The sequence below is a fragment of the Notolabrus celidotus genome, chromosome 16 (assembly GCF_009762535.1).
Source record: "Notolabrus celidotus isolate fNotCel1 chromosome 16, fNotCel1.pri, whole genome shotgun sequence".
NCBI classification, from domain to species: Eukaryota; Metazoa; Chordata; class Actinopteri; order Labriformes; family Labridae; genus Notolabrus; species Notolabrus celidotus.
In genome coordinates this window covers 28,350,462-28,376,820 of record NC_048287.1, presented here as the reverse complement: position 1 = coordinate 28,376,820, position 26,359 = coordinate 28,350,462, and the positions used below count along the sequence as shown (strand labels likewise).

Here is a 26,359-nt window from a genome sequence, read left to right as displayed (position 1 = left end):
TTGCTCCACTTTTCCCTATTAGAGATGGTTGGAGTCCAGTAGCTCCTCAGGCTGCTCTCACATCTACCCCTGCTAACATTTCCGACTTCCAAGACCAGCCTGAGAGAGAAACTCACATTTTTGCTACAGTGTCAACAGGTAGAGATGAAATGTGCTGGATTCCTTTCCCTGGATTGATTTGATGTGATGCTTTCGATCAGGTTGTTCCTGGTATTGCTTTTGCTTTTAAGAACTAATTACAGTTGCCAGGTAATAAGAAAGGATTTTCTGTTTATATGTTTGAGGCACTCTTTCTCTGGATTCAACTGTCATCCATCTGTTATCTTAATTAATTACTTTGTTAATGATGTTCACGTTTATTTGATGCTCTTCTTATTTTCTGTATTGTAATGTAGACTAATCTAGCACAAGAATCCCCTTCCTAATAAAGTTCATCTCAGCCTCTCTGATCTCATCATGTCACGACTTTTGCTCCTTATAAAAAACTATAGATTGTTGAAAGTTTTTTGTGCAAGAAGGAGACCTTTGTCTTTCCCAAATGTAGATATTCCACAAACTTTCTATCTCTATCAAGCTGTTCACTTATTTATTTATTTGAAAGAAGTCTTGAAAGAAGCCACATAAGTGCAGTGCATTTACTATGAATCAGGGAAGGACCATTTCAAGAAGCAATTGTGGGTGTCTGCATCATTCTTTACAAAAGTTTCTGCCCATGCTCTCCAAAAAGCAACGCTGGAGTTGACAACCTGAAACAGGGTTAACAGTGTATCCAAACGTCTGTATTTAAGGGGCTTAGAAATCTTGGATCGGTGTGGACACAGCAGAAGTTATGCATTATAGAAGATAAATTACATCATGTCAGTGTGGTTGTAACTTAAGAGAGAAGTTTACACCATATGTACTGTCTAATGTCTGCAAACTGACCTTTTAGCTCTCTAGAAGTCAGATGATGACCAGGAGGGAAACCGCCTAACCTTGTAAAGTTTCAATAAGAGGATTAATATCAATGTCACTTTTTATGCGTTAGCCCCCACATGGGTTTGGCTTAGCCTGGCACCAGCATTGGATTGGAACCAGGGTTGCAGTTACTATAAGGTGCCCTCTAACAACGCCAAGCTAGCTCTGAGCTCAGTTTTTACAAACGGCTTACTTCACAGAACTTAGCCTGAGCAGTATGAGACGTGTGAGCACACAAGAGTAGAATCTACTGAGTGTTTGGGAGTCATTATAAGTATCAAACCTCAGATGAAAACTTGTCTGACAGCACCTGAACTGTTCTAATGCTTTAGCAAACACCAAGTAGGCTAAAGTAAATCACTGTGAGCAGCTCACTGGTTTAATTTGATCCTGGTTTGATCTGTCCTTCTCAGAGATGAGGATGGAATCAATAAGCAATTTGTTCACGTATGAAAAAAACCTGAGATTGCAAACGGGCTTAATTGCCAGCTATCATATTTTCTCTGCAGTCTCCGGCTAACGAGCCAGTCTCATCCACTAATTTGTTCTGACGGCCCTGTTACAATCCGTCTTCCTCACTGCAACCTTCAGCCCTCTCAGCTTTCTCTCTCCCTTCCCTCAGCACGTCATAAACCTGATAGATGTTTGCTAAATGCGTATTGATGAACTTTATTCCCTCTCCTTCCTGGTCTACCTCTTTAGCCTGCAGTTTGTATTTAACACTGTCACTTTGAAATGAAAAGAGAGGAGAGAAAAGGAAATCAATTTGGTATAACATCACAGTATTCTCCCTCGTGGAGGAGCCTCATACAGCCATGAGAGAAGTCAATAACTTTCATAAATCAGAAATCCTATGACAGTCAAGCCTTTAAGACAACTTCCTGTCAAATTGTTTTCTGTGTAATTGAAAGTTAATGCTTGAAAGAGTCTGCAAATCTAAAAGACCTTTTGATTTCATCTTGAAATAGATTCTTTGCTCCTTACTCTGAGGAGACTGACCTTTTGCCACGACAAGTGGGAGTATTTGAGATAACATGAAATAAAGAATAGAGTCGATTCCAATACTTGTTCAGAGAAATGTTAGACAAGTTTAGTATGTGTACTTTTAGATACTGCTGCAGTGTAGCACTACATAAGTATATAATTCAACCTTTTAACATGAGATTTAATGGACATAAGTCTTATGGTGGTAAAAAAAAAGGTAGTTATATCAAGTAGCATACTAATGGCTTACACTTCATAGATAATGATGCAAATTTGACACTTTAGGGGTCTCTGCTTGTCTTTGTGTTGGGAGACAACTGTGTCATTCCTTGGATAATCACTGCATTGGGTTTATGAAGAAGCTTTTAACTGTTGAAGAAACTTAGCTATGTGGCTTTGAATTGAAAGTAAGACCCATTAATACTTTTATAAACCAACTAACCAAACCTAATGGATCAAACAACCAAACAACCCAATAAAACCCAACAACTCACCAACCGAACCCTATGAAACCAGACCAACCATCCCACCCACCCAACAACTCACCAACCAACCCACTGAACCCAACAACTAACCCAACCCCCCCACCAACCATAAACCAACTAACCAACCAACCAAACCAACCCTCCTGCCCACCACCCCACCCACCTACACACTTACCTAACCGTCCAACCAACCACCTAGCCAACAAGCTAACCTTCCCACCTACCAAACCAATCAACCAAACCCTATAAAACCCAACCAACTTACCAACCACCTGACCAACACACTGAACCCACCAACTAACTCAACCCCCTCACCAACCAACCAAACTAATCAACCAACCCAACCCTCCCACCCACCCACCCACCCACTTAACCAACCGCCTGACCAACCACCTCGCCAACAAACTAACATACTCACCAACCAACCAATCAACATACCCTCCAGCCAGCACACTGAACCAACCAAACTAATCAACCAAGCCAACCCTCCCACCCAGCCGACCGCCTGACCAACCACCTTGCCAACAAACTAATCTACTCACCAACCAACCAATCAACAAACCCACCAGCCAGCACACTGAACCAACCAAACTAATCAACCAACCAACCTCCCAAACCCTTTGAAACCCAAACAATCATCCCACCTATCCACCAACCCAACCAACTAACCACCCAACATACCAGTCTCCCAACCAACCACCTGACAAAAACAAACCTTTCACTTTCTCATAATAACGTAGCAAAAACTAGATCTATAAACCTTCTTCGAAGTCATAAAACACTAATGCCTCTGTAATCAGCAGAGCTTCAGTTTAGAGCCATCCCACTATGAAATTTTCCTTAGACTCATAGTAATTCAGTGATGGTTGTTTGTACGTCTATAACAGTGTTGGAAAATGTTGCCCATTCGCCAAGTTTTAAGCCAGTTGTCTTGATTTTGTGAGGGTGGACCCACATTGTCAGTTTAGTTTCTCTTTGTTGGACTATTATTTTTAGTTGCAGTCAAAACAAATATTAGACTGAGTGCTGTTTTGAAATGTGTAACATCTACCTACAAACAGACATGACAAACATTATGACCTGTATTCACAAACTCTGTTCTTTCAGGTGTCTTGGATATGGGAGCCTGTCGATGGTCAAAGGGACAACATTGCTGTATATCACCCCATCTATGGACAGAGTTTCCCTAACCCGTCCTTTAAAGACAGAGTCATCTTCCTCCAGAACACACTGGAGAACCCATCCATCAGGATTTCTAACCTAAAAATGACTGATGCTGGCCGCTATACCTGCGAGTACGCCACCTACCCCACCGGAAACGAACAAGGGACGACCACCCTCGTCATGCTTGGTGAGTACAGAGGTCTTTGTTATAAACCTTGTAACTCTGTCAGCAGAAGAGTGCTGATTATTTCAGGTATCGCTGAGAGTTTTTGAGGGTTTTTTATTGTGGAAACATAAAGGGTTAGAGCACAAAAAGGTCAACAGTGTTTCCACTTTTCTGCAAAGAGGGCTGTGCTTGAAACAGACTTTCAAAAGCTGTTCTGCTACATCAGCCTTGACAAGCGCCTCCCCAGCCATCTGCTTATCACTGCTTTCTATAAAAAGAGGTTCCCGTCGGGGCCAGAGCCTGAGAAGAAGCATTTGAAGAGCACTCTGAAGGTATACAGAGTGATAAACAAAAAAGGTGAGAGAGATTTAAACTCAGAGCTGCATGTCTCTCATGTTTAGACATACTGTTTAATCACTCTTCAGACTGAAAGGGCAAAGCTTGTTTCACCCTGTTTTCCTAGATGATTAAAATATTTTTTACACAAGATGAAATTAGGTCTCAACTATTTGATTATTTTAAGAATGGAAAATGAATTCCCGTCAGAAAGTGGCTTGTTCAAACATGACGGCTTGTCAGCAAGCGTTGGTAATGGACCTGTGCACAGTTCTGGCTGGTTTATATGGCTGATATTAATTTATTCTCCAACAATAAGTGGAGGTAATTTGGATTGATTTGACAGCGGGGACTGATTAGTAAGAAAGCGATGTAGAGGAACAAAGTGAGCCACCCTTTGCTTTTAGTCATCGTTCTGTGCTCTTTTGTTGACTCAATATTGAGTTTTTGTATATTTTATTATCCTTTCATGGTTTGGCATGAAAGTAGTCTGATTAATGTTACCCTTTGTTGTAAAAATCGCCATTTACTTGTCATTTTTTAGCTCTTATGAGACCTTCTTGACATACCTACATGTAATCAGAGTTGGTTTTGGCCAAATTAATGAATTAATTCCGTTTTGAGAACCCTTGTAGTGATAATGGGATAAAGGCGATTAACATACTCTCACCATAGAGTATACTTCTGAATGTAAATGTATGCAGAATCAGTGGCAACAAACCACTTGACATTTCTCTCTCAGATATTCTAATTCAGGCCTCTATCCTGACTGATACAATTACTCTCCTGTGGAGAGATGCAAAGTCAGGACAAATCCAAGGCTCGATGACCGACAAGAGCCCTCAGACATATAAGGAAATCTGTGAAGTGGTGAGGCCTAATGAGATAGTTTTTCATAGGGCCCAAAATCCTGGGCAGGGCAACCCCACCTGTATCAGTACTACTTCTTGTTTGGATCAAACTGTAGCGGATTTGACAATCCTGCATGGGGTCAGAGACCAAAATCATGTGTAAGACTGTTGGCTAAGATTGTGTTCAAGGTAAAATTAGGCATGTGCACATTAAGTCCCCATGACGATTAAACATTGCCACCCTCGCAAGTCAGCACCAGGGGTAGTAGTAGGTGAACCAGTTACTGATTTGGTATTGTAGCCTTGAAAGGCCGGTCAAATTTTGTCTAAGCTTTAGTGCAACCACTGGCCACTAGCCAGGGCTGTAGCTAATGGCTACTGTCAAAATGCTATACTGCTTCACTACCCAGATATAAACAAGCACAGATGATAGCTTGTCTGTACTTTGATCTAGAAAATGAAGATATAGTTGTATGTCGGTTGTTTCTGGTTAAACTGGTATGTAACCATTCAATCAGGGGACAGAAGGCTGGTGGTGCTAGCTCTGCTAATGTTAGCCTCACTTAGTAAACCAAATACACATCATTTAAATGCAGACTCTGTGACCCTGTGTTTAGTTGTGTTTGATGCACTGTGCTCCATTTTGACTGAATTCTGGTTGTTTTCTTGATAATAATAATAATTGATAGGACTTTTATGCTGCTTTTCAGGGTACTCAAAGAAGCCTTAAATAAACGTTGAAGAAAATATAATAGAAAGTGACTAAAACAAAACAAGGTGTGCAGGGAATGGGAGTTATTCGTTGTATGCTTTTTTGAACATGAAGGTCTTGAGGTGGATTTTGAATGATTGAAGGGAGTCAGAGTTGCGGATATGTGGAGGGAGGGAGTTCCAGAGGGTTGGGGCAGCGATGGTAAAGGCTCTGTCCCCCAAGGTGTGGTGTTTGGTCTTGGTAATAGGGTAACAGGAGATCAGTATCTGATGATCTGAGGCGGCGAGATGGGGAGTGGCGTTTAAGGAGGTCGGTCAGGTATGAGGGGGCGAGGTTATTGAGGGCTTTGGAGGTGATGAGCAGGATCTTGAAGTTGATTCAGTGTGGGCTCTTTCTTACCTTTAGACTTGTCACTTGTTGGAATTTATATTCTGGGTAACAAGTAGGAAATAAGTTGTTTTTGAACCTCCCTAGATAAAATACTAAGATCCTGCCAAAAGCTAAAGGCTCTGATAATGCATGAGGTTACAGGCCATGATCCAGCGTGAGGTGAATGAGGCAATCTGGTCTAAAAACAACAGGCAGTCGATCATCATAAACTGGCCTGCTGATTTGGCCTGCTAATCAAACCAGTCAGCAGTTGCAGCTACAGCTGGATGTCGAGCATTTCTTGATTGCATCTGAATGGTGGGGTACAGTTAAAGGCTTTGGATAATGCTGCTCTCATAAAGTAATTGACAATATTGACAATATATTCCATCAAATGACCAACAAATCAAAAGGTGTAAGCACTGCTAACTTAGAGCAAATACCTCATAATGTGAAATCTTGAAAACTGCTTGAAGTTACCTCAGTCTTTGATTTTTTTCTGCACAGAGTGGATGTTTAGTTGCTGGTAACAGCTGATGCGTCCTGTTTGTAATCGGAGACAGCTGGTGTTTTTCATCCACCCACATGTCCAGCCGTTCACACTCGGCTTACAAAGGATTCAGACGCCTGGTGTCTTCCTCCACTGAGGAGGTTTTATGTCTGGATGTGAATAACAATATTTCCCTTTCTCTGCTTGCTTACAGTGTGTGTGGCCTGCAGAGTTCATATCCTAATGGCTGACTCAGGGGATGATCTTAGATGATGCACTTTGAACTCAAGCATAGCGTTGACTGACTTCACACTCCTTGTAGTTAAATGTAATTTGCTTGATGCATGTGTTTTGTTATATGATGAGTTTTCTTTCTTATGCTAGGGTGAGGTGTGAGAGCCCTCTAAAACATGTATTTTTCCTGCACAAGTTGAGCCCACTTACACAATATTTTATTCATATGGTCCCAGTAAAATCAAAGATCTGCAACAGAGCTGGGTTTCTAAAAGAATTGAAAGCAGCACTGTAGTTAATTGGTTGCTGCCTCAGCAACAGGTCTTGGGATTTCTTATTTTAGTGCTGCAGAGACTCTCCTGTGACTCTCAATGCTTAATTGAAAACAGTAGAAATACATTCATCTTGGTTCATTGTAGTAATTAAGTGGAATGAAAGAAGTTATTAACAGGGGTTTAACTTTGTAGATAATTAAAGCCAGGCCAGCTGACAGGTTTTTGCGTGTGTTCAAGACAAGGCGACCTCAGAGGGCCTACCCCTGCCCCAAGACACTGACGCAATCAATTACTATTAAATTGCATTAATAAACCAACTTATACCAGGGAATCTGTCAATGTAAATATGAAAAACAGATACTAGCCCTCTTAAATATGTCATGCAGGGAGTCTACCAAGGATTCAGGACTACCCAACAACTCCATGTCTCCCTCTGGCCAGGTAGCAAGCCTGTAACCAGTGCTTTAAGTGGAAAAAAACTACTGCTGGTGCTTCACTTATTCACTTGTTGGCATATGTATGGTGCAGTCAGTAGTTGTAAGTAATGATATTACATTCTACAGTTGTTGACGTTACTACCCGGCAAAAAACAGACAAGTAAGCATCCTGTAGTGCCCACGAAAGGATGTGAGCGACAGTGCACCAGAGGTTGTGTATATGAGGTGTTTTCATGAATCACTAAGAGAAACTGTAACATACAGGGGATAGGAAGGGGTACTGGCAGTTCTGGCATGCAGAAAAGTCCTGATATGTTTCGGAGTTAAATTTATAAGTGGCAGTACTGTGTCCCAGCCCACTTACAGCGCTGTCTCAAACTGTCTCCCTCCTCTCTCACTCCTTCCTCTCTCTTTTCCTGTGACTGGCGCTGGTGGCTGCAGCTCCTCCAGCTTTGTGCTCTTCAGTACACCTGCTTTCACCTCCTCCTGCTGACATGTACTGTCAGAAAGGACATGTGGTTACACACAAGCTGACAGACTTAAATATTTATGTTACAGGTCGAAATCCGGTCGTCAGTGGCTGCTGTTGGTCAGTGTGCAGGCCTGGTTGTTGTATATTGTGTAAAAGTTTGAAAATGATCACGGTGACCCTGATGACAGTGCCAAGCTGAAATACGTTTGTCTGATAGTAACGTTTTTCCCCATGCTCTATGTGTTGCTGGAGTTTTGCCCTCTTTGTACTTTTCCTTCTCCAAACAACTTGAAAGTGGGTGAAGTCGTGCCAGAAATTCCCAATGTGCTGCCACGATTGTTGCAGCCAGCGTGGTTCATGAATAGAAGTGTTTTACAATTCCTTTTGTGTTCCCCCAGCTGGACCATTAATTTTTTCAACAGTAGTTTTTGTACACAAACCTTCACACAACAATACAAAATCCACTCTGGAAGCTCCACTCTCAGTGAACAAAGCACACAGGAGAAGCAGGAGTTGGCTGTAATGCAGAGAAAACACAGAGAGAGATTCTGGCTGGCTTGCACATGGATGTGGGCTAAGTCTCCTAAACTGCTGTTGCTGGCACAAAGCACAGGCAGACTGGGAAATACCTGCTGTAAAGCCCTCCAACTCGCCTTTTTGTGTGGAGTTAGAGCAGTGCCAAGCTCCCCGGGACTGATTCTGGTGAAATAAGTAGCTCAAAGTCACTGGAAGAAGCTCATACTTTATCTTATTGGATATAGAATCCATAAGAGCCAATCGCATTAGACCATATTGAATCCACAACTGCTGGCAGCCAATCATATTACTTTTTATTGGATATAGAACCACCAGCACCCCAATCATATCACAACTTATTTGAGTATGAATACATAATCCTGACAGCCAATTGTATTATAACTTATTGGATACAGCACCATAGCCAGCCAATCTTATTACTACTTATTGGGATGTGAATAAAGAATGACTCACTTGGCAGTGAAAGGTATAATATCATCTTGGACGGGGACCATACAAAACCAGTGGCAGCCAATTACACAGCGACTTATTGGATGTAGTATAGCCAGCAGGACAGAAACACAATTGCAGGTGAGGGAGAGTCGAGTTGATCAGTAGCCTGTTAGGACTGCTTTTAAACCCTCACAGGGAAAAATTGTTCTCACTGTGTTGAGTTTGAAGAGGGAGGCGGTGGGAGTCTAGAGGTTAGAGAAGCAGAGAGAGGGGGGTCTAACTCTGGAGTCCATGGTTGAGGGAATAAGTGTCAGATTGGGATTCAGCTCCTATTTATTTCTCTCAGCAAGAAATGACCAGGTTGGTACTTTTTTCCTTAGCCTGGTTATACCTTTAAAAAACTGTCAAGGTGTGTTACTTACAAACTATCTCATAATCCTAAATATGTACAGAAGCAACATCTGAAAGTTTCTTCCATTGTCATACATGATCAGTTTTTTAAGTACTACTGATACAGTGTACACACTTTCAAATCAGTGCTCTAAAAAAGAGTGCTAGCTTGTTTTGTTACTAAGCTACTAGCTGTGTTAAATACTTCATTCTGATTGGTCAAAACCACCTGAAAATGATTTTTAATTTTGAACAGCAGAGCGATGCCAACGACAACAAGATCACACATGCAACATCACATCAATCTGCTGGGAGGAGTCTGGCTTGTTTGTAGAGTTCATGATTCCCCCTCTTCCTGTTGACAATGTGGCAAAACGGTACGTTTCTGATGGCTTTGTAAAAAAAAAACGTGGGGATATTTTTTATGTTGCTGGACAGTACAGAACCTTAGATTTGGTGTTAATGGCTGACCAGTAACCAGCAGAGAAAAGAATAGGAGAGACAGTGAGAAGCAGTGAGGGATGTTAAAACATACAAGGAGCTGAGTGAAAGAGGCATCGATCAAATTGAAGAAAACAGACACCAAACAACCAAAAAAAGCCCAACACAGTATGTGCTTAGGCAGTGCTACAGGACTGGTTGTCTCATGATGTTGGGATTGTTGCTGTCATAATGACCCACTCACCATACATTTTTCCTTACATACATATTAGTTTGTCACTACTTTATACCACCCACTCAGTCTGGATGTGATATGATGTATTTAATAGTTGTATGGCCTGGCAGTGTGCACTGAAGGAAGCTACAGACACACTAAAAGATTTAAAAAGTCATAGCAAATGTGAAATGTGTTGAAAATTTCAAAGAGCCTACACATAGATCAAACACTTTTGTTTTCACGATTGGTGGCGTGCAACAACATGGCCAAGAAGGCACACCGCACCAAGAGGAGAAATTCACTGGCAACCACATTCCAAGCTGTCAAAACTTGAAATCTCACAAAATCTCTCCTGGTCAAACGTGACTTTAGAGTGAAAAAACAAGGGGGGCTAAGGGATGGTTGTCAAGTGAAATGTTGCTAGCTGCTTGGCTGCTATCCACTGTAGCAAAACTCCTCTTCTTGTCAGTGTAGTTGTTGTTTACAGGACATGTTGTATAAACACTCAGTGCCTCAAATCAACGAGTTGGTCCACCATTTCTGACTTCCAACTAAGTTTTTTCAATCGTTGCCATGGCTGTTTGTTGTACTTCCTTCTTCACACAATTTGTTTTTCCATTGGCTCTCGTTTCACTCAAAACCTGATCATCCACAAAGTGCATGCTCAGCTGTCCTCATTGTCCCCCCAAAAACACAATATCTGAATGTGAACATTGAACATGTTTAATGTGATTTAAAATCAGTGGGGCTGAACAGACCAAGGAAGTGACAGTCTTAAAGGTGACATGTTACGCTCTTTTTCATCAAAATATATTGGCCTAAGAGGTCCCCAAAACATGTCTTTAAAGTTTATGCTCAAAAAAACACTTTGAAATCAGATTTTGGCATCCCTGAAAAACTCTCTTTGTCAGCCCTGTTCAGAACAGGCTGTTTTCCCTCTGACCACGCCCCCCTCAGGAAGTGGATGTGGCCTCGGCTCTCCAGCACGTTGAGCTAATGTTTACATGTTGGCTGAATATACACGGCTGCTCGCAGACCAGCGTTACTTCAACCCTCAGAATCTGATCCAGAATCTGTTCCTGACGGAAAGGCGCCTGCAGCAGGACCTTTCTGAATGATTGGTCACAGATTTAGTGTTTCTTGTTGTTTTATTTGTCAGTATGTAGACGTGTGTCTTGGTACACAGCTGCAAACATGTAGCTATGTGGCTATGCTAACTAGCGCTAGCACTTTTCCAAGAAATCATCCACTAGATCTTCAAATCTGCAGACGTGGGGAGTAAAACCGACCTTTGTGTTTATTAAGACAGCCTACTACTAGCATGCCTCCCTCCTAAGCTCCTTGTTAGCACACATGTGTGCAGGGAATGAAAAACGGAGGAGGGGTTGAGTTGTATTTTATACAGTCTATGGGCTGAACAAGCTCCGAGCTCTGGCTTCGTTACAGACCGGATGGCGTTGTGAGGTATGAAAAACACTGAAAACTGAAACAGCTCGTTTCAGCACACATTTACAGAAAGGTGGAGAAATCAGAACAGTGGTAGAATGGATTTTTTTAATTCTCGGGGGGTTTGTAGACATGCCAGGGACACATATTTCAGGTAGAGAACCATTAAAAAGTCGATTTTGCATGATATGTCACCTTTAACACCTCACACCACAGGAAAGATCATCCTTGTAACCTTCAAAAATATGTGACTTTGTCGACTGTAATCGGAGGAGGGGAATTGTACCTTGCTTTAGGATTGATGGCAGGTGAAGATTACCTGAAGAAAAGATGTAAATCCATTATCTTCCTTTCACATTCTTCTGTGTGAAAAGCAGATGCATAAACATACAAAATGTTGCTGAGTATCAACACCTTGGCTGAATTGGAACAGCACCCACCACTATGCTCATCATTTCTCGGGCAATTTTTTAAAACTGCAGAGAAAGGTACCAAAAGTCTTTGTAACCCCTCGAACAGGAACACTGACTCAGTGAAACACATTTCTGTGCAGCAGCAGAAAGGGTCTTTAAACACCAGGCCTCAAGGTGCTGTTTGTATCTGTGTTCAGAGGCAACCCTGAGCTGGCTTCAGAAGTCAAATGGTACATTTTCAGCTTTTGTTTTTTTTTGCATGACAATGGTGAATTGTGAAATGATTCTCTTTTTTTTCTTAATTTTAACATTTTAGGCACTTAGCCGGTTCTCTCATGCTTAAAATGAGCTAAATTAGGCTCAAACTTTAATTAATGCATTTAGTCAACATTTCCAGCAGCCAATAATAAGTTGTCAAAACAACACACCAACCAGAATAATTGCAGGGTAAAATATTCCTTTCTTCGTTGAATATTCATGTATTCTTAACAGCCGAGGAGTCGTAGAGCCAAGCAGATGTTTTTCTCCAACAATGTCTGGAAATATTCAGCAGCAGAGTGTCAAGCTGAGAGAAGATGTTTACAAACCTGGGCAGCTGGTGAGACATGAATTCTAAAAAAATTAACAAGATCCAGAAGCTTTTATTGATTTTTTTTTTCTGTCTAATGTATGCAGCAAAGTAGAAAACAAAACAAAAATCCATCACTTGGCAGTCTTCATCAGGATACAGCAGTGAAGTAATTCTTGTTTAGAGAAAGAGTGGAGGAAGTATTAATATGTGCCAGAAGCCACTGCTGCTGAATCAAAATATGTCTGCTCTACAGAATCGTTTTTTTATTCTATGGACTTTGTTTTGTGATCCTAGAACAATGCTGATCATGGCTGACATCCTGAAGTTGGTGAAGGTTATATGGAGGATTTAGTGTATTGCCATTTTGCACTTAAATCGATGGAGTTTAAGCAGAGGGTAACAGTTTGCCAGCTCAAAAGGTCAGATTAAGTTCTCCAGAAAGTCAGAGTGACTTTTTGTTTCTCAACTTGACCTTTTTTCAGTCGTAGGAAGCTTCCCCAGTAAAAAATTAAAACATTCAGAGAAGTGTTAACTAAAGGCATTGACAGGCAGGGACAGTGTAGGAAACACACAAAAACAACATGTCAAAGGTCAGTCAAAAGTTACACTGAGGAGTGATCAAAGAAATGAAACCTACAGCCATGCTGGTTTAACAACCAAACTTTGTGTTTAGTTTGAGAGTAGGACAATACAGTTCACTTCTGATACAGTATTATACCATCCAACTCTATACAACACAACACAATAAGACATGATCAAGATAAGATCCGAAGCTATACGTTAAGATACAATGCAATATGATACAACACAATACAATACAATATGATATGATACAGTATGATACACGTACAAGTACAAAGGTACACATATGACACTTGTACTAGCAGCTCTGTGAGGCCATTATCAAGCACAGTGCTTTGTCTCCATGTTTCACCCCATCACTATGCTAAGATGGCTAATGGTAATGTAATGAAGGGCACTTAAACACAGCTTTTCTACCTTAATAGACAAAGTGCTTCATAATTGGCTGCTAATTCACCTAACTCACTAACACACACACACATCCAATGGGTTGGAGCTGCCATAAAGGACGCTTGGCTACCCATCCGGAGCAACTTAGTGCCAGGAGTCTTTACCTACAACATTTTGTGCTTTACCTCCTGAACCAGAGCCTTAACATGCTCCCATGTTGGTCCAGTTGGTTCCAGTTAGGCCTGAAAGATGTGAGGAAAATATGAAATTAGTAAAAAGCAGTGTTTATTGATACGGTGAGGAAACGACGCACCATAAAGATAAATAAGTTCTTAAAGCTCATCTAAGGAGCAGCTGGTTTGTGTCTATTTTGGTGCACCATGTGAACGAGATGGTACTTCTTATATCTTTGCAGATCCTGACCTTTTAAATTAGTGTTTTCTGTACGCTGGCTGACAAGAGCAGATGATCTGCAATGACCCTGAACAATCTCAGTGAGGAGCAGTGTGCTGCGAATGCAGAAACAACACTTCCAAAACACATGCAGTAGATTTGTATAGGTCTTTTAAGGTCTTATCAGCCTGTTAAAGTTGTACTTAGTGCATCCAATGGTTGCCACAGATGCTCTCAGAGTTGCAAACAGCAACACAACCCAGACAGGGGATCTTTCTGGGTCAAATTCAGATGATTTAAGGAGGTAAATGGGTCAGTAGTGGTAGTTGCATATTGGCATTGGTCCCTGAATGGCTCGTCTTTATACCTGCAGCAGTTTGAGACTCTGCCAGGTTCAACAGTCTACTTGTAATCTGGTTTAAAGCTGGGTCTTATAGGGCTACAGCGCGGATGAAGCCTGGCCCAGTTCTCCACGATATCAAGGTGAGGTTGGTGTCCTTGCAGCCAGATTGCAAAGGCTTCACGTCTGTTGTAGCACGGCAGAATGTGGGCCAAATGTAAGTAATAATGTGGGTCAGCTCTGAGCTTCACTAATTAGCTCCTGGGTGTCTGCGTGATTTTACCACAGACTCTGTGTCTACGACAGATGTCAGCTGTCCTGTGTGAACGCCACCTTCACTCTGCAACAGCCGGCTTCACACTCAGTTACAAATCTTCACGCTTGGCAAATTCTCCCGACTTGTTTATGATTCAAGCTGGCATTCATCCACTCATAGGCCTTGTTCTGCTACTGCTGCCAAGGTGAAAAGAAAGGCAGTCTTAGGGAAGTGTCAAGTTCAAGTTAGGGCAAGCATCTGGTTTGCTGAGGGGTCCTGAGAATCCCTACCAGCAAGAGGATTTGGGGCTTCATGGAGAATGTCTCCAAATTGGAAGCTAAACAAAGGGCATGTAACCCTACTCCTCAGTAGCTTTCTGTTGTCATATCAATTTATATTAACAGCATCATACATCATCCTAGTATCTAAATTCAGAGCATAGTCATTCAAGTCTGTAAACTTTTCTTATGGTGGGTTGGAAAGAGGATAAAGCTACAACATAAACAATTATAATGTGTCTGTTTGCATTATTGGTACGATATGTGCTGTTAGCAGTTTCTGCAAGTTTGCTGCAGTTGACTCTTTTAGGACGTAGGAGTTTATGTTGAAATATCCAGTAGGTGTTGGGAGTTTGGCTGTTAAACTAGAGCATTCGCAAAATGCTACTTAGCTGTAATTGAGTGTTGCATTCAGAGCTCAGAGAATATGGCAATGCATCTCAGCCACCAGTGCATCTCTAAGCTGAATACTGTGATATACACAAAACGTGATAAGTAGTGTGTCTGTAATTTACCATTTGTTCTACTACCTTGATCTTTCTCTTGGTGCTTTGATCAGATTTTTTTGACTCTGTCTCTTTTTTGTTTCTATCTCATTTATGCTGTTACCTTTTTAATGACTTTGATCTCATTTTATTGTTATTTTTCTAACTTAATGATGTTTGTCGGGTTCTTGTGGTGCCATGGGTCTTATGTTGGTCTGTTTGTTCATTGTTTGAGTTTATCTTGTTGTTTTGGTTTGGTATTTGGATTCATATTGTTCTTATTTATGCTTTCCAGTTATGTTTGTGCTACTATTTGTAATAAGAACTGCATCTGTAGTTCACCATTCAGGGAATATTTGGAATGTGTGGTTGTTAAATGGTTTCAACTACACTATTGATTTTATTTTGTTTGATTTTTTCATGTCATTGTATTGACTTTTCCTTATTTTGTATCGCTGTGACCTCTTTGATTGCTTTGTTTTTTTATTGCTTCAATCTCTTTTATTGCTTCAATCTTTGTCATTGTTCTAATATCCCTTAATAGTTTTCATTTCATTCATTTGGTCACACATCGTTGGTCCTCTTGGTCTCTGTTAATGTTATTGGGATCTTGTGTTGCACCGGTTTTTCCATTGTTTGCGTTTATCATGTTTTGGTCTTTTAGTGTTTGTTTTTTATGATTTGTTCTTATGTATGATATTACTTAACTGTCAAAACGCTTCACAAACTTTTGTCTTAAAGTCGCTACATTCTAAATTAAGTTGTCAATCCAGATATGATAGTGCACCTCATAAAATTTGAATATATAAGGACGCCTTTGGCCTTGCAGTCTAAGCGTGCGCCCCATATACAGAGGCTATAGTCCGGCTATTTGTCTCATTGCAGCGGTCACAGGTTCAACTCCCTGCCTCGACCATTTGCTGCATGTCTTCCACTGGTCTCTGCTTCCTGCGTTTCCTGTCTCTCTTCAGCAGCCCTTTCCATTAAAGGGGAAAATGTCCCAAAAATTTGAAGAAAGTAAAAGGTTGAACATTTCCTGCAGTTAATTTAGAAAGTGGAAATTAAGTACATTTCAGACTCATTACATGAGATACTAAACTATTTAAGAGTCATGTTTCACAATAAAGACAGTCTTAGGAATTGGCCAACAACACCAAAATGACATGTTTTTGATCTATTTTTCCTTTAACTTCTTGAACAGTTTTCACTTAGATTGTTTTAACATTTCAAGAAACTCTTAGTTTGATATTAAAAATTCATTTTTCTTTTCAAGGCAAAATTTCAAGGGGCTATGAATTGTAATCATTTCTAGAGTAAGTTTCACTTCTATAGTGTTATCTATGTTGATGGGAGTTTGCCAAAGTGTATTGCTGCAAACAAACAATCAAATAAAAAAAAAAATAATGTATACAAACCTTAATCTCTTGATACACACTTTAATTGGAACACCTTGTAACAGAGTGGGTGAATATGGTTTCGGCTTGGTTTCATAAATCAAAGACTTTTGGAGCACTAATTTGTGTTTGGAAACGTTACTATTATGCTTTTTTCCTGTCAACCTGTCAGACTCTTACATGCAGCCTGTTGATCCCACCTCAGGGGGGTGGAGGAGGTAGAAGTGTTTATTCAGCTCTGTTAGCATGGCTTCCTGCTTGCCTTCTAATTACTTTGCACTCAGACTGATGTGAGAAGTAGCAGCGGGCTCGACTGGATGCAATGTCACGAAACACATCAGGGATGGATACACCCGACTTGTTAAAGCCGGCAGATCAATGCAAACCCCTTCCTGCTACTACTGCTTTACTCCCTCCTCCTTTCTTCACAGTCAGACACTCTCTCTGTTTACAATTGTTTTGACTCCTCTGTTGGCCACTCTGTTTCTCTCTGTGGCTTTGTGCCTGAACTCTCTTCTCTCTTGTCTTTGTCTCTGCTCCCTGCTCTTTGTATTTGTCTCCTGTTTGAGCATATCTTAAGGTCAAGTCAAAATGTAAGACCTGAAGATTATTATAATGCTGCCTATTGTGTTTGTAACAGATGATTGGGTTAAACTGGGCCAGTGTGTGCTGATGAATAACAGAGTAACATGGAGTTACCTTGATACAGGACCAATGGGGTTTTTTGACCCAGCTTTGATGCTATTTTTCCATCACGGTTGTAAATCTGGATCAAAACAACACTTCTGTTTGGTGGTTTTCTGCCCCAGGGTACTGGGTGAAATTCACACCATAACACTCTGGCTGGGTCAACAATACCCCAGTGCTACTGGATCAGGATGACACATCAATGTGTCTGTACTATATTAGTGCACACTGGGCCAATTTTTAACCAAGCAGCAACCTCCAATGTTGAAGAATGAAGCCAATGCAGGAGTGCAAAAAACTGCAGTTCCTCAAGTGTCCACTAGAGGCTGCCTTTAAAAGCCAAAGAAACCCTATCATAACCCATATTAAGATGGTCATATTGACAGCACAATCAAACATACCTACACCCTCATGCTAAAAACATTGTATTGGTTTCTTTATTACGTATGTTGATTTGTGTCATTCGTTCAGGGGAAGATTCTATTTTGTTTTGTTTATAACTCTCCTGTTTTAGTTCTGGTGAAGAGTTCTGCACAGTGTTGGGTTGTGGCAGATTTGACTGACAGGTTGGTTGATTGTAACTGCTTGCTTGGTTATGACCTTAACTTTTTCTTAACTGGTTTCTTCATTAGTCCGAAGCTAGTTGGAGTCAGTATCTCCGCTGTCATCATTGGGCCCCCCAAAAAACCTCTTTGGGAACCAATGGGTGACGTTTTTGGGGGCTTACATGCTGCCATTTCAAGGCCTGTTACACCTCGACTGCAGTGTGTAATCTACAGAAGCGTAATGGTGGGGTAATGTCCTTCCGCCTCTGATCATCGGAGGTTGTAACAGAGGTTCAAGGTTCAAGGTTCAAGGTTTCTTTATTATCCCCAGGGGGCAATTTGTCTTTCCGTCAGCGGTGACACAAAAAAAACAGTGCAACAAGTCACACCAACATCCAAAACATTCAAAACAGTAACAACAGTAACAACAGGGAAACAACAGCTATGCGGCATCGTTAAGCAGGCTAGCTGCTACCGGTACAAAAGAGTTTCTTTTCCTATTTGTCCTGCTTTTTGAGTGTGTGAATGTGGCACTCACGGTGTGTGTTAATGAACCATGCCTCTGGCGCTTCCACAACGTCATAATCACACAGTGGGACACCAATATTACACCCTTTTGGAGTGCAATGTGCAAGTATGAAGGTGTAGTGATGGTGGAACTCTGTTCCAGCAACGTTGCAGAATTGCGGCAGCAGGCTATGGAGACCACATCCATGTTTACACAGTCTGTGGTTTTAACCTAGTGATTCTTTGTGTTGACTTGTTGGCTATAAAATGGCAGGAAGGAAGAAAAGAGAATCAAAGCCGGTTGGGAGTTCATAATCAGAAACAAAGTCCACTTAGGTACAATGCATATTACCCTTCCAACCTCTGTTACAAAAGACTCCCAGTAACAAAGAACCAACCACTGAAGTCTGAGCCAAATGTTAATGTGCATGGCAACATGAAGTTTTGGTGCATAATAAGAAAGTGGCATAGCAGAACACCCCCACAGCTCTGAAATGAGTGGTTTCATTTGAAATGAAGTGGTCTGCACAACATGCTATCAAAATCAAAAGTAAAGTGGAGTAGAAGTGAGCTTTCATAGAAAGGGCAGACGCACGATGACATTTAAAGGTGACATATCACGCTTTTTTCATCAATATATATTGGTCTAAGTGGTCCCCAAAACATGTCTTTAAAGTTTATGCTCAAAAAAAACCACTTTGAAATCAGATTTTGGCATGCCTGAAAAACCCTCTTCTACAGTCCTCCTCAGAACACTCTGTTTTCTCTCTGACCACGCCCCCTCAGGAAGTGGATGTGGCCTCGGCTCTCCAGCACGTTGATCTAATGTTTACATGTTGGCTGAATATACACGGCTGCTCAGAGATCACGTTACTTCAACCCTCTGAATCTGATCCAGAATCTGATCCTGACGAAGAGGTGCCTGCAGCAGGACCTTTCTGAAGGATTGGTCACAGATTTAGTGTTTCTTGTTGTTTTATTCATCAGTATGTCGACGTGTGTCTTGGTACACAGCTACGAACATGTAGCTATGTAGCTATGTGGCTATGCTAACTAGCGCTAGCACTTATCCATGATAAATAAAAATCACCCACTAGATCTTCAAATCTGCAGACGTGGGGAGTAAAACCGACCTCTGCCAGAAAGGCAGCAGGACCTTTCTGATGGATTGGTCACAGATTTAGTGTTTCTTGTTGTTTTATTCATCAGTATGTCGACGTGTGTCTTGGTACACAGCTACGAACATGTAGCTATGTAGCTATGTGGCTATGCTAACTAGCGCTAGCACTTATCCATGATAAATAAAAATCACCCACTAGATCTTCAAATCTGCAGACGTGGGGAGTAAAACCGACCTCTGCCAGAAAGGCAGCAGGACCTTTCTGATGGATTGGTCACAGATTTAGTGTTTCTTGTTGTTTTATTTATCAGTATGTTGACGTGTGTCTTGGTACACAGCTACAGCTATGAACGTGTAGCTATGTGGCTATGCTAATTAGCGCTAGCACTTATCCATGACAAATAAAAATCAGCCACTAGATCTTCAAATCTGCAGACGTGGGGAGTAAAACCGACCTTTGTGTTTAAGAAGACAGCCTATAACTAGCATTCCTCTCTCCTAAGCTCCTTGTTAGCACACATGTGTGCAGGTAATGAAAAACGGAGGGGGGATTCAGTATTATTTTATACAGTCTATGGGCTGAACAAGCTCCGAGCTCTGACTCCGTGACAGACCGGATATTGTTGTTACGTAACAAAAACACGGAAGTCTGAAACGGCTCGTTTTAGACACATTTACAGAAAGGTGGAGAAATCAAAACAGGGGCAGAATGGATTTTTTTCATTCTCGGGGGGTTTGTAGACATGCCAAGTCCATTTTGCATGATATGTCACCTTTAAAAATGTAGACAACTGTGCAAATTTTAAGACAGTCTCACTAGAGGATATTTCACCCAGTTGCTCACATAAAAAGTGACAAAAAGCTCTTCATTAATAAAAAAGAGAGCAAAAGAAAGATCTTACTGCTTTCTCAGCTGAGTGGGATTGTCTAGTTAAGTCAGTGTTGCACAAGCTTTGTTCATGAACGCATTGTCATGTTCACACAATCAAGTCCATAGATGTATTCGTACACGATCTTAGGTCACTGACTACTTGGACAGAGAAGAGTAAATAAAAGAGAGTGTTGCAGCACAGGTTCAGACACAAAAGCTCCATTTTCAACCCTTTGGTTCTCTGAAGGTCAACACTGTCGAGGCGGTTCGCTACTGTTCAGTGGCACAAAACTGCCGGTCACAGTTCACAAAGAATGAACTGGACACAAAACATTGGTGCAAAACTGTTGTTCCTGTGAGAAAACCAAGAAAGTTTACAATTCAAACTCTCACATGCCATAAAAACTAGACCTGGAGTCGTTTTAATAGAAAGGATTAATACTGTTTTTGGGTAACGCTAAAAGCTAATGATACGCCAATGTTTGGTTCATTGTTTGGTGGTGTAGTTTTCTTATTAACATGAATAATTATACACATTAATACAGCGTGTTGCTATATTGAATTATTTACAGTCATGCTGTAGGAGAGTTAGAGTACAGAAAAGTTTCAACCATTTAAAAAAACGTTAATAGAAATATGAAATGGTCCGTGTCAGTCTTTTACAATCAAGGACCACATTCTTGACTCACCACAGAACAGACAGATAAACCAATTTCTGTGCCGACTGCAGACTCCAGAAGCTTACAGCCAATGCACTGAAAGGAAATGTACTTTTAATAATTCACTAACTTTTTCTGTCTTTAGTTCCAGTAGCTCCATTACTGTTTCTGTCCTGTCGCATACAACAAAATGAGAGGAATTTAGGAAAACATCATTAATAACAACCCTCAATGTGATTGTTTCAGGAGAGTGTACAACAAATGAAACAAAGAGCAACACCTGAGGTCACAGAATGAGGAAATTCAATCTATCACATGGAACGAATAACACACTCCCTAAGACTACAGAAAGAAACATTCATGAAAAGATGGAACCCTGCCATTTTAGTACTGCTTCTAAGCTGAAGCTACTACATACATGTGTAACCGCACGCATGCTCACGCACACACACACCCGCGAGCACACGCACACACATGGCCGCACAAACGCGCAAATCCACTCCCCAACTCTTACCTCCTTTATTATTTATCTGTTTTTATCTTCTTCTTGTTTTTTGTATGTATATTTATATTTTTTACCTTATGATAGAATTAAGTTATATCTATCTTGCTGGGTTATTTTTATTCTATTATTGTGCTTATCCTTGTAATCATATAGATACAGCTGTAAACAAAAAAGGAAAAATGAAGAATTGTGAATACTATTGTGTAAATTGTTGAATTTGAAATAAAAACTAAGTTAAAAAAAATAGAAGAAATTCCAGCAAAAAGAATCAATGATACAGAAGTTAGCTCAAACCTCAGTGCCATGGACAACACTGGTTGTGTTAATGTTTTTAACTGAAGACAATCACCATAAAATTCAGTGTATTTTTCCATCTGAAATTGGACTTTGCACTGTATGCTTGTGCAACCAATATGCAAAGAGAGCTATTTGATTGTGCAACAAGAAGATGGTGCTCTAAGAATAAAACAGCCAGCACAGTAAAGACATGCTAGGATACATAGCAACACTCTTGAACAGCTCTTCTCCCTCATTAAGTCATAATCATGCATGTGGAGAAAACAGTGTCATAACAGGAAGTAAAAAAAAACGTTGTTGAGTGCTGGTTTGATCGAAAAGACTCTTTAATCTAAGACCAGTAGAGGTGGGTGGTGCATCTGCTGGTAGATTGGTGGCTGTGGGCATCTTTTGGAACCAAAAGTAACCGTTATTGGACAACAGGCTGGATATGCATTGGTCTGACTTTAACCATAGACTGTATAATTAATAGACATAGTATCCGTGACGTCACCCATCTGTTTCTGAAGCGCTGTTTGGAAGCCGATCGGCGGCGGGAGCCATATTGGAAATGCTGAACTCAACTTAACTTCTGTTGAGCTAGTGTGAGGTAAAGAGGCAGGCTTTGAGCCTCCTTGCCAACAGCTACAGTGTTCCTGCCTGTCAATCAAGTCAGCTGTGCCTCTCATAATTGAAAACTTGTAATCTTAATATCTTTGAAACTGCCTAATTATGAAAGAATTCACAGAAAAGAGCAATTCAGACTTTGTTTATTTGCTTTTTGCTCATGCTTTTTTGAATTGGTATGTATGTAGTTTTCAAAACTTCTTGAGCCTAGCTTCAAGTGGACACTTGAGGAACTTCAGTTTGTATCACTTCCTCATCGGCTTCAATTCTTTAGGCTGGAGGTTGCCGCTTGACTTTAACTCATAACTCTCTTTGTACTCTCTAACGTCTCTGTCTTTCTTTCCCTTCAGCCAAGCCCAAGAACTCGGCCAAAGTTGTGACGGTCCAAGCCGGCCCGAAGTCCGTGGTGGTGGCCCGGTGTGAGGCAGCAGACGGCAAACCAGCAGCCACCATCAAATGGTTGCCGTCAGTCGGAGGGAACCATTCAACCAGCACAACTAACGGGCCTGATGGTACAGTGACGGTACGCAGTGAGTACCGTCTGGTTCCAACACCTGCAGACAACGGCAGAGATCTGACGTGCATGGTGGAGCAGAGGACGCAGGAGCAGGCGTGGGTCAACACCGTCAAGCTGTCCGTGGAATGTAAGAAGACACTTTAAATGTTGTGTTAGAGTCTGATGCAGGTCTAAATAAAGATACAAATAACTTGGCTCTCCAAAAGTGCAGACTGCCAACATCTTGAGACACAGATCAGACCACTGCCAGAGCCTTTGGGCTTTTATTTTGGCAGTCACTTACAGACCTGTCACTGTTAATATATAGACATGACACAGAATGCCAAATATAAAAAACTTCAGCTATGAGACAGCAATAATGGGAAGATGATACTTCAGGGTGTTAATGTGCTGCACTTTCTCCCACACACAGCCTAAGTCACCTCTCTAATGATCTGAAGAGCAGAAACAACAGGGCGACTTTCTGTAACATCTGAGAATACTTTTTTCTATTTAACATGGTGTAACACAGGAATACATCAACTGCATTGTTACCTTAAAGTAAAAGTCAATGTTTTAATACTTTAAAGATGCATTTCTAGTGATAAGAGTCAGCAGCAGCGCCCTGATGAAGCTATGCTGTGATTTAGTGTCCAAATGTGTGATTTTAAGCTGCGCTACATTACAGAAACACGTAGGGCAAGATATCGACTACACAAATGAACGTCTTCACCCTCCGCTAGTCAACATTACGAGCATCAATTATCTGTTTAACTTATTGTTAATATTTTTATTGCAGGCCTGAAATGCTGGTGATATGTTGTGTCTGATCTGTAGCACAGCTATCTGCCACTCGCTGGGGCTGTAGCTCCAGTTAATAGCTACTGCCATTACGTTTCAATGCTCTACTACCCAGATGCAAACCATCACAGATTACATCTCATAACATGGTGCGGTTTGGCAGTAATTTGATCTAGAAAATAGACAAAGCATTATAAATGCTTTGCCTGGTTAAACTGGTGGATAACCACTTGACTGGAAAAATGTAAAACCAACACAGGCACATAACGCCTGTACTGGCTACTCTTCACTGGCTTCCTGTCAGTTTCAGGATCCAGTTCAAGACTTTGTTGTTGGTTTTTAAAAGCTTACATGGGCTGGCACCACCTTATCTGTCTGAGTGTTTGCACCCACATGCTCCGGCCAGAGCACTCAGGTCAACGCACCAGGTGGTTTTAGATGTTCCAAGAACGAGGCTGAAAACTCGAGGTGACCGAGCCTTGGAACAGTCTGCCTCCTGATATAAGGCATGCTCAGACTCTTGAGAAATTTGAATCTCTACTTAAAACGCACCTTTTCGCACTGGCTTTTATTACCTATTGAGTGAGACATCCTACATCTTATTTTTAGTTGACTTGACTTGACTTGACAAGCATGGACTTTAAACTGTAAGGACAGGAAGCTGGTGGCGCTAGCTCTGCTAATGTTAGCCATGCCTAGCAAACCAACCAGACATTGTTCACCTGCAGACTCTCCTGTGTTTTGCTGTGTTAAACAAATGGTGCTCAGTTTTTAGTATCCAACTCTCTTCTTCCCTTTAGGCTAGTGGTAAGTTCAATTTTCTCTTTAACAACCAGGATATTGGCCACTTGATTACATCCCAGGTGTAAACTAACAGCAGGAACCTCTCTGTCATGTTGACTCAGACGTCATGCTGTCTGTGACATTTTACAGCAATTTGGTTTCAACTCTGTTACTGCTACCGATGTCAGCTCCACTATCACACGTCTGTGTTTTACATTTCAGAGGCTTAACAGTTTCCTTTATTACAGCAAATGTAAAAGGGGCTGAAGTGTAAAGGCCCATATAGAGCAGAGCAGCCCTGCAGAACATGTCACTGCTTTTGACAAGATCTTAAACATGAATTCTACAACGAGTGCAGTGGGGATTTATTGCTGTTTGGATGTACATGACACAAGAGGGTAAATTTTACGAGTGTTCATGTACGCAGTATTTAATTTATATGATGGGAGAAGAGTTTTCTGTAACCAGCCTTTAGGACTTTTTCCTCTAGATTCAATTTATGACCCAAAGAAACCTGCTGACTACTGCCTGAAGATGTTTAAATCTTTAGTCATTCCATTAACAGATACAGTGGCTTATGATTGATGTACAATGTGACAGCTAGTGTATCATTATGACTAAGTCTACATTTGATTTGCAGTATAGTCGTCACAATGGGGGAAAACTGAAGCAGGGCCCATGTGCAGAGAAATAAAGATTTAATAATAAAAGAACAGAAGGTACAAACAAACTTAGTTAAACGTCCAGGAAACTGAATTCAAAAGAAAACTCTAGAAACACTGGGAACACAGAGAAGACTTACAATGATCCAACACAGGACGAGGGAAACAGAGGAACTACATACTCAGAGTAATTGACAGAGGTGTGGAACACAGGACACAGGTGAAACTAATGTGTGTAATCAAAAAAGGAGGGGAACACACAAGGAAGTAAAAGTAAACTGGAAACACAGGGTAAACGAACTACAAAATAAAAAAGAACACAAGACTAAGAAAAAAACACAAGAGACATGGCTTACTAAACACACAAGGGAGACAAAGGATAACCTATAACACAAAATACATCAAAGAGAAACCAAGGCAAGAAACAAGGAAACAATAAAACTAAACATCCACTCATGACAGTAGTGATCCTTTGCTCCTGGGCCAAACAACAGCCTTGCAGTGTGCGCTGCATTATTTGTAGATTTGTTCAAGGTCTTTCTGTACACCACTGTCTCTCCTTAGTTTACTCCCAAGCAGACTGAGACAAATGAATCCAGATTCTGTAATTAATGAGAAAACAGAAAAACAGACAGATGAAACAGATGCACTAGGTAACACCCTTTTTCATAAAGCTCAGCCAAACTTAAAGGACAGATCTGAAAAAGTCAGCCACACAAACTGTCTGCACTTTTATGTATTTTTTTCTGACAAAACTTTTGCCCCACAGGAGCGTAGGAAATTAAGAAGGCACATTTATAGTCACAAGTTTGCATCCACACATGGCTTTCATCCAATCTGTTAAATTCCCCTTTAATTTGCACAGGATCAAAACATTCAACGGCTGCAGCAGGGTTTTATACAGATTTCAGGGATGTGGCTGCTTTGTCTCATCTGCATGTCCTTGTTGCTTTCCCTGCAAAGGGGGAACAGATCGTTTTTTTGCAGCCTCGTTTTAAAAAATGACTCAAGGTCTTCAATTAAGTTCATACAATAAGTCATAGATATAGGAGAATAAAGATAGTAAATCTACTAAAATCTTAAAGTTATAGATGATACAAACATATACAACACTCATCAAACCACCTGTAAGCTGTTGTGCGACGTAGGGGACTCTCAGAACCAAAAATACAGCTGTATATGATGTCTGAGGGACAAATAAATGTGAGCCATACATATTATTACTGCTGTTTGGTTACCTCCAGCACTTGCCACACTTTTAATGTTGGTAAAGGAAGGATTTTTATCAGAAGTACCAGGGTTCAACCTCTCTGTGAAACCAGA

The 26,359-nt window shown here is 40.9% G+C and overlaps 1 protein-coding gene and 1 long non-coding RNA gene across 3 annotated transcripts in view; one reads left to right on the top strand and one right to left on the bottom strand.

Moving 5' to 3' along the window:
• The window catches only part of pvrl2l (PVR cell adhesion molecule related 2 like), a 521,907-nt gene that overhangs the window by 233,903 nt on the left and 261,645 nt on the right, over positions 1-26,359 (top strand). For both annotated transcript variants that reach the window (XM_034705229.1, XM_034705228.1), the window contains exons 3-4: positions 3,534-3,777; positions 22,645-22,938. In XM_034705229.1, the coding sequence (XP_034561120.1) occupies positions 3,534-3,777; positions 22,645-22,938 (538 nt within the window). The remainder of the gene's footprint in view (positions 1-3,533; positions 3,778-22,644; positions 22,939-26,359) is intronic.
• LOC117828211 lies at positions 22,422-25,224 on the bottom strand. Its single transcript, XR_004634358.1, has 2 exons — positions 25,177-25,224; positions 22,422-22,925 (listed from the first exon to the last, which is right to left on the bottom strand). It is a non-coding gene; the product is annotated as an uncharacterized LOC117828211 (long non-coding RNA).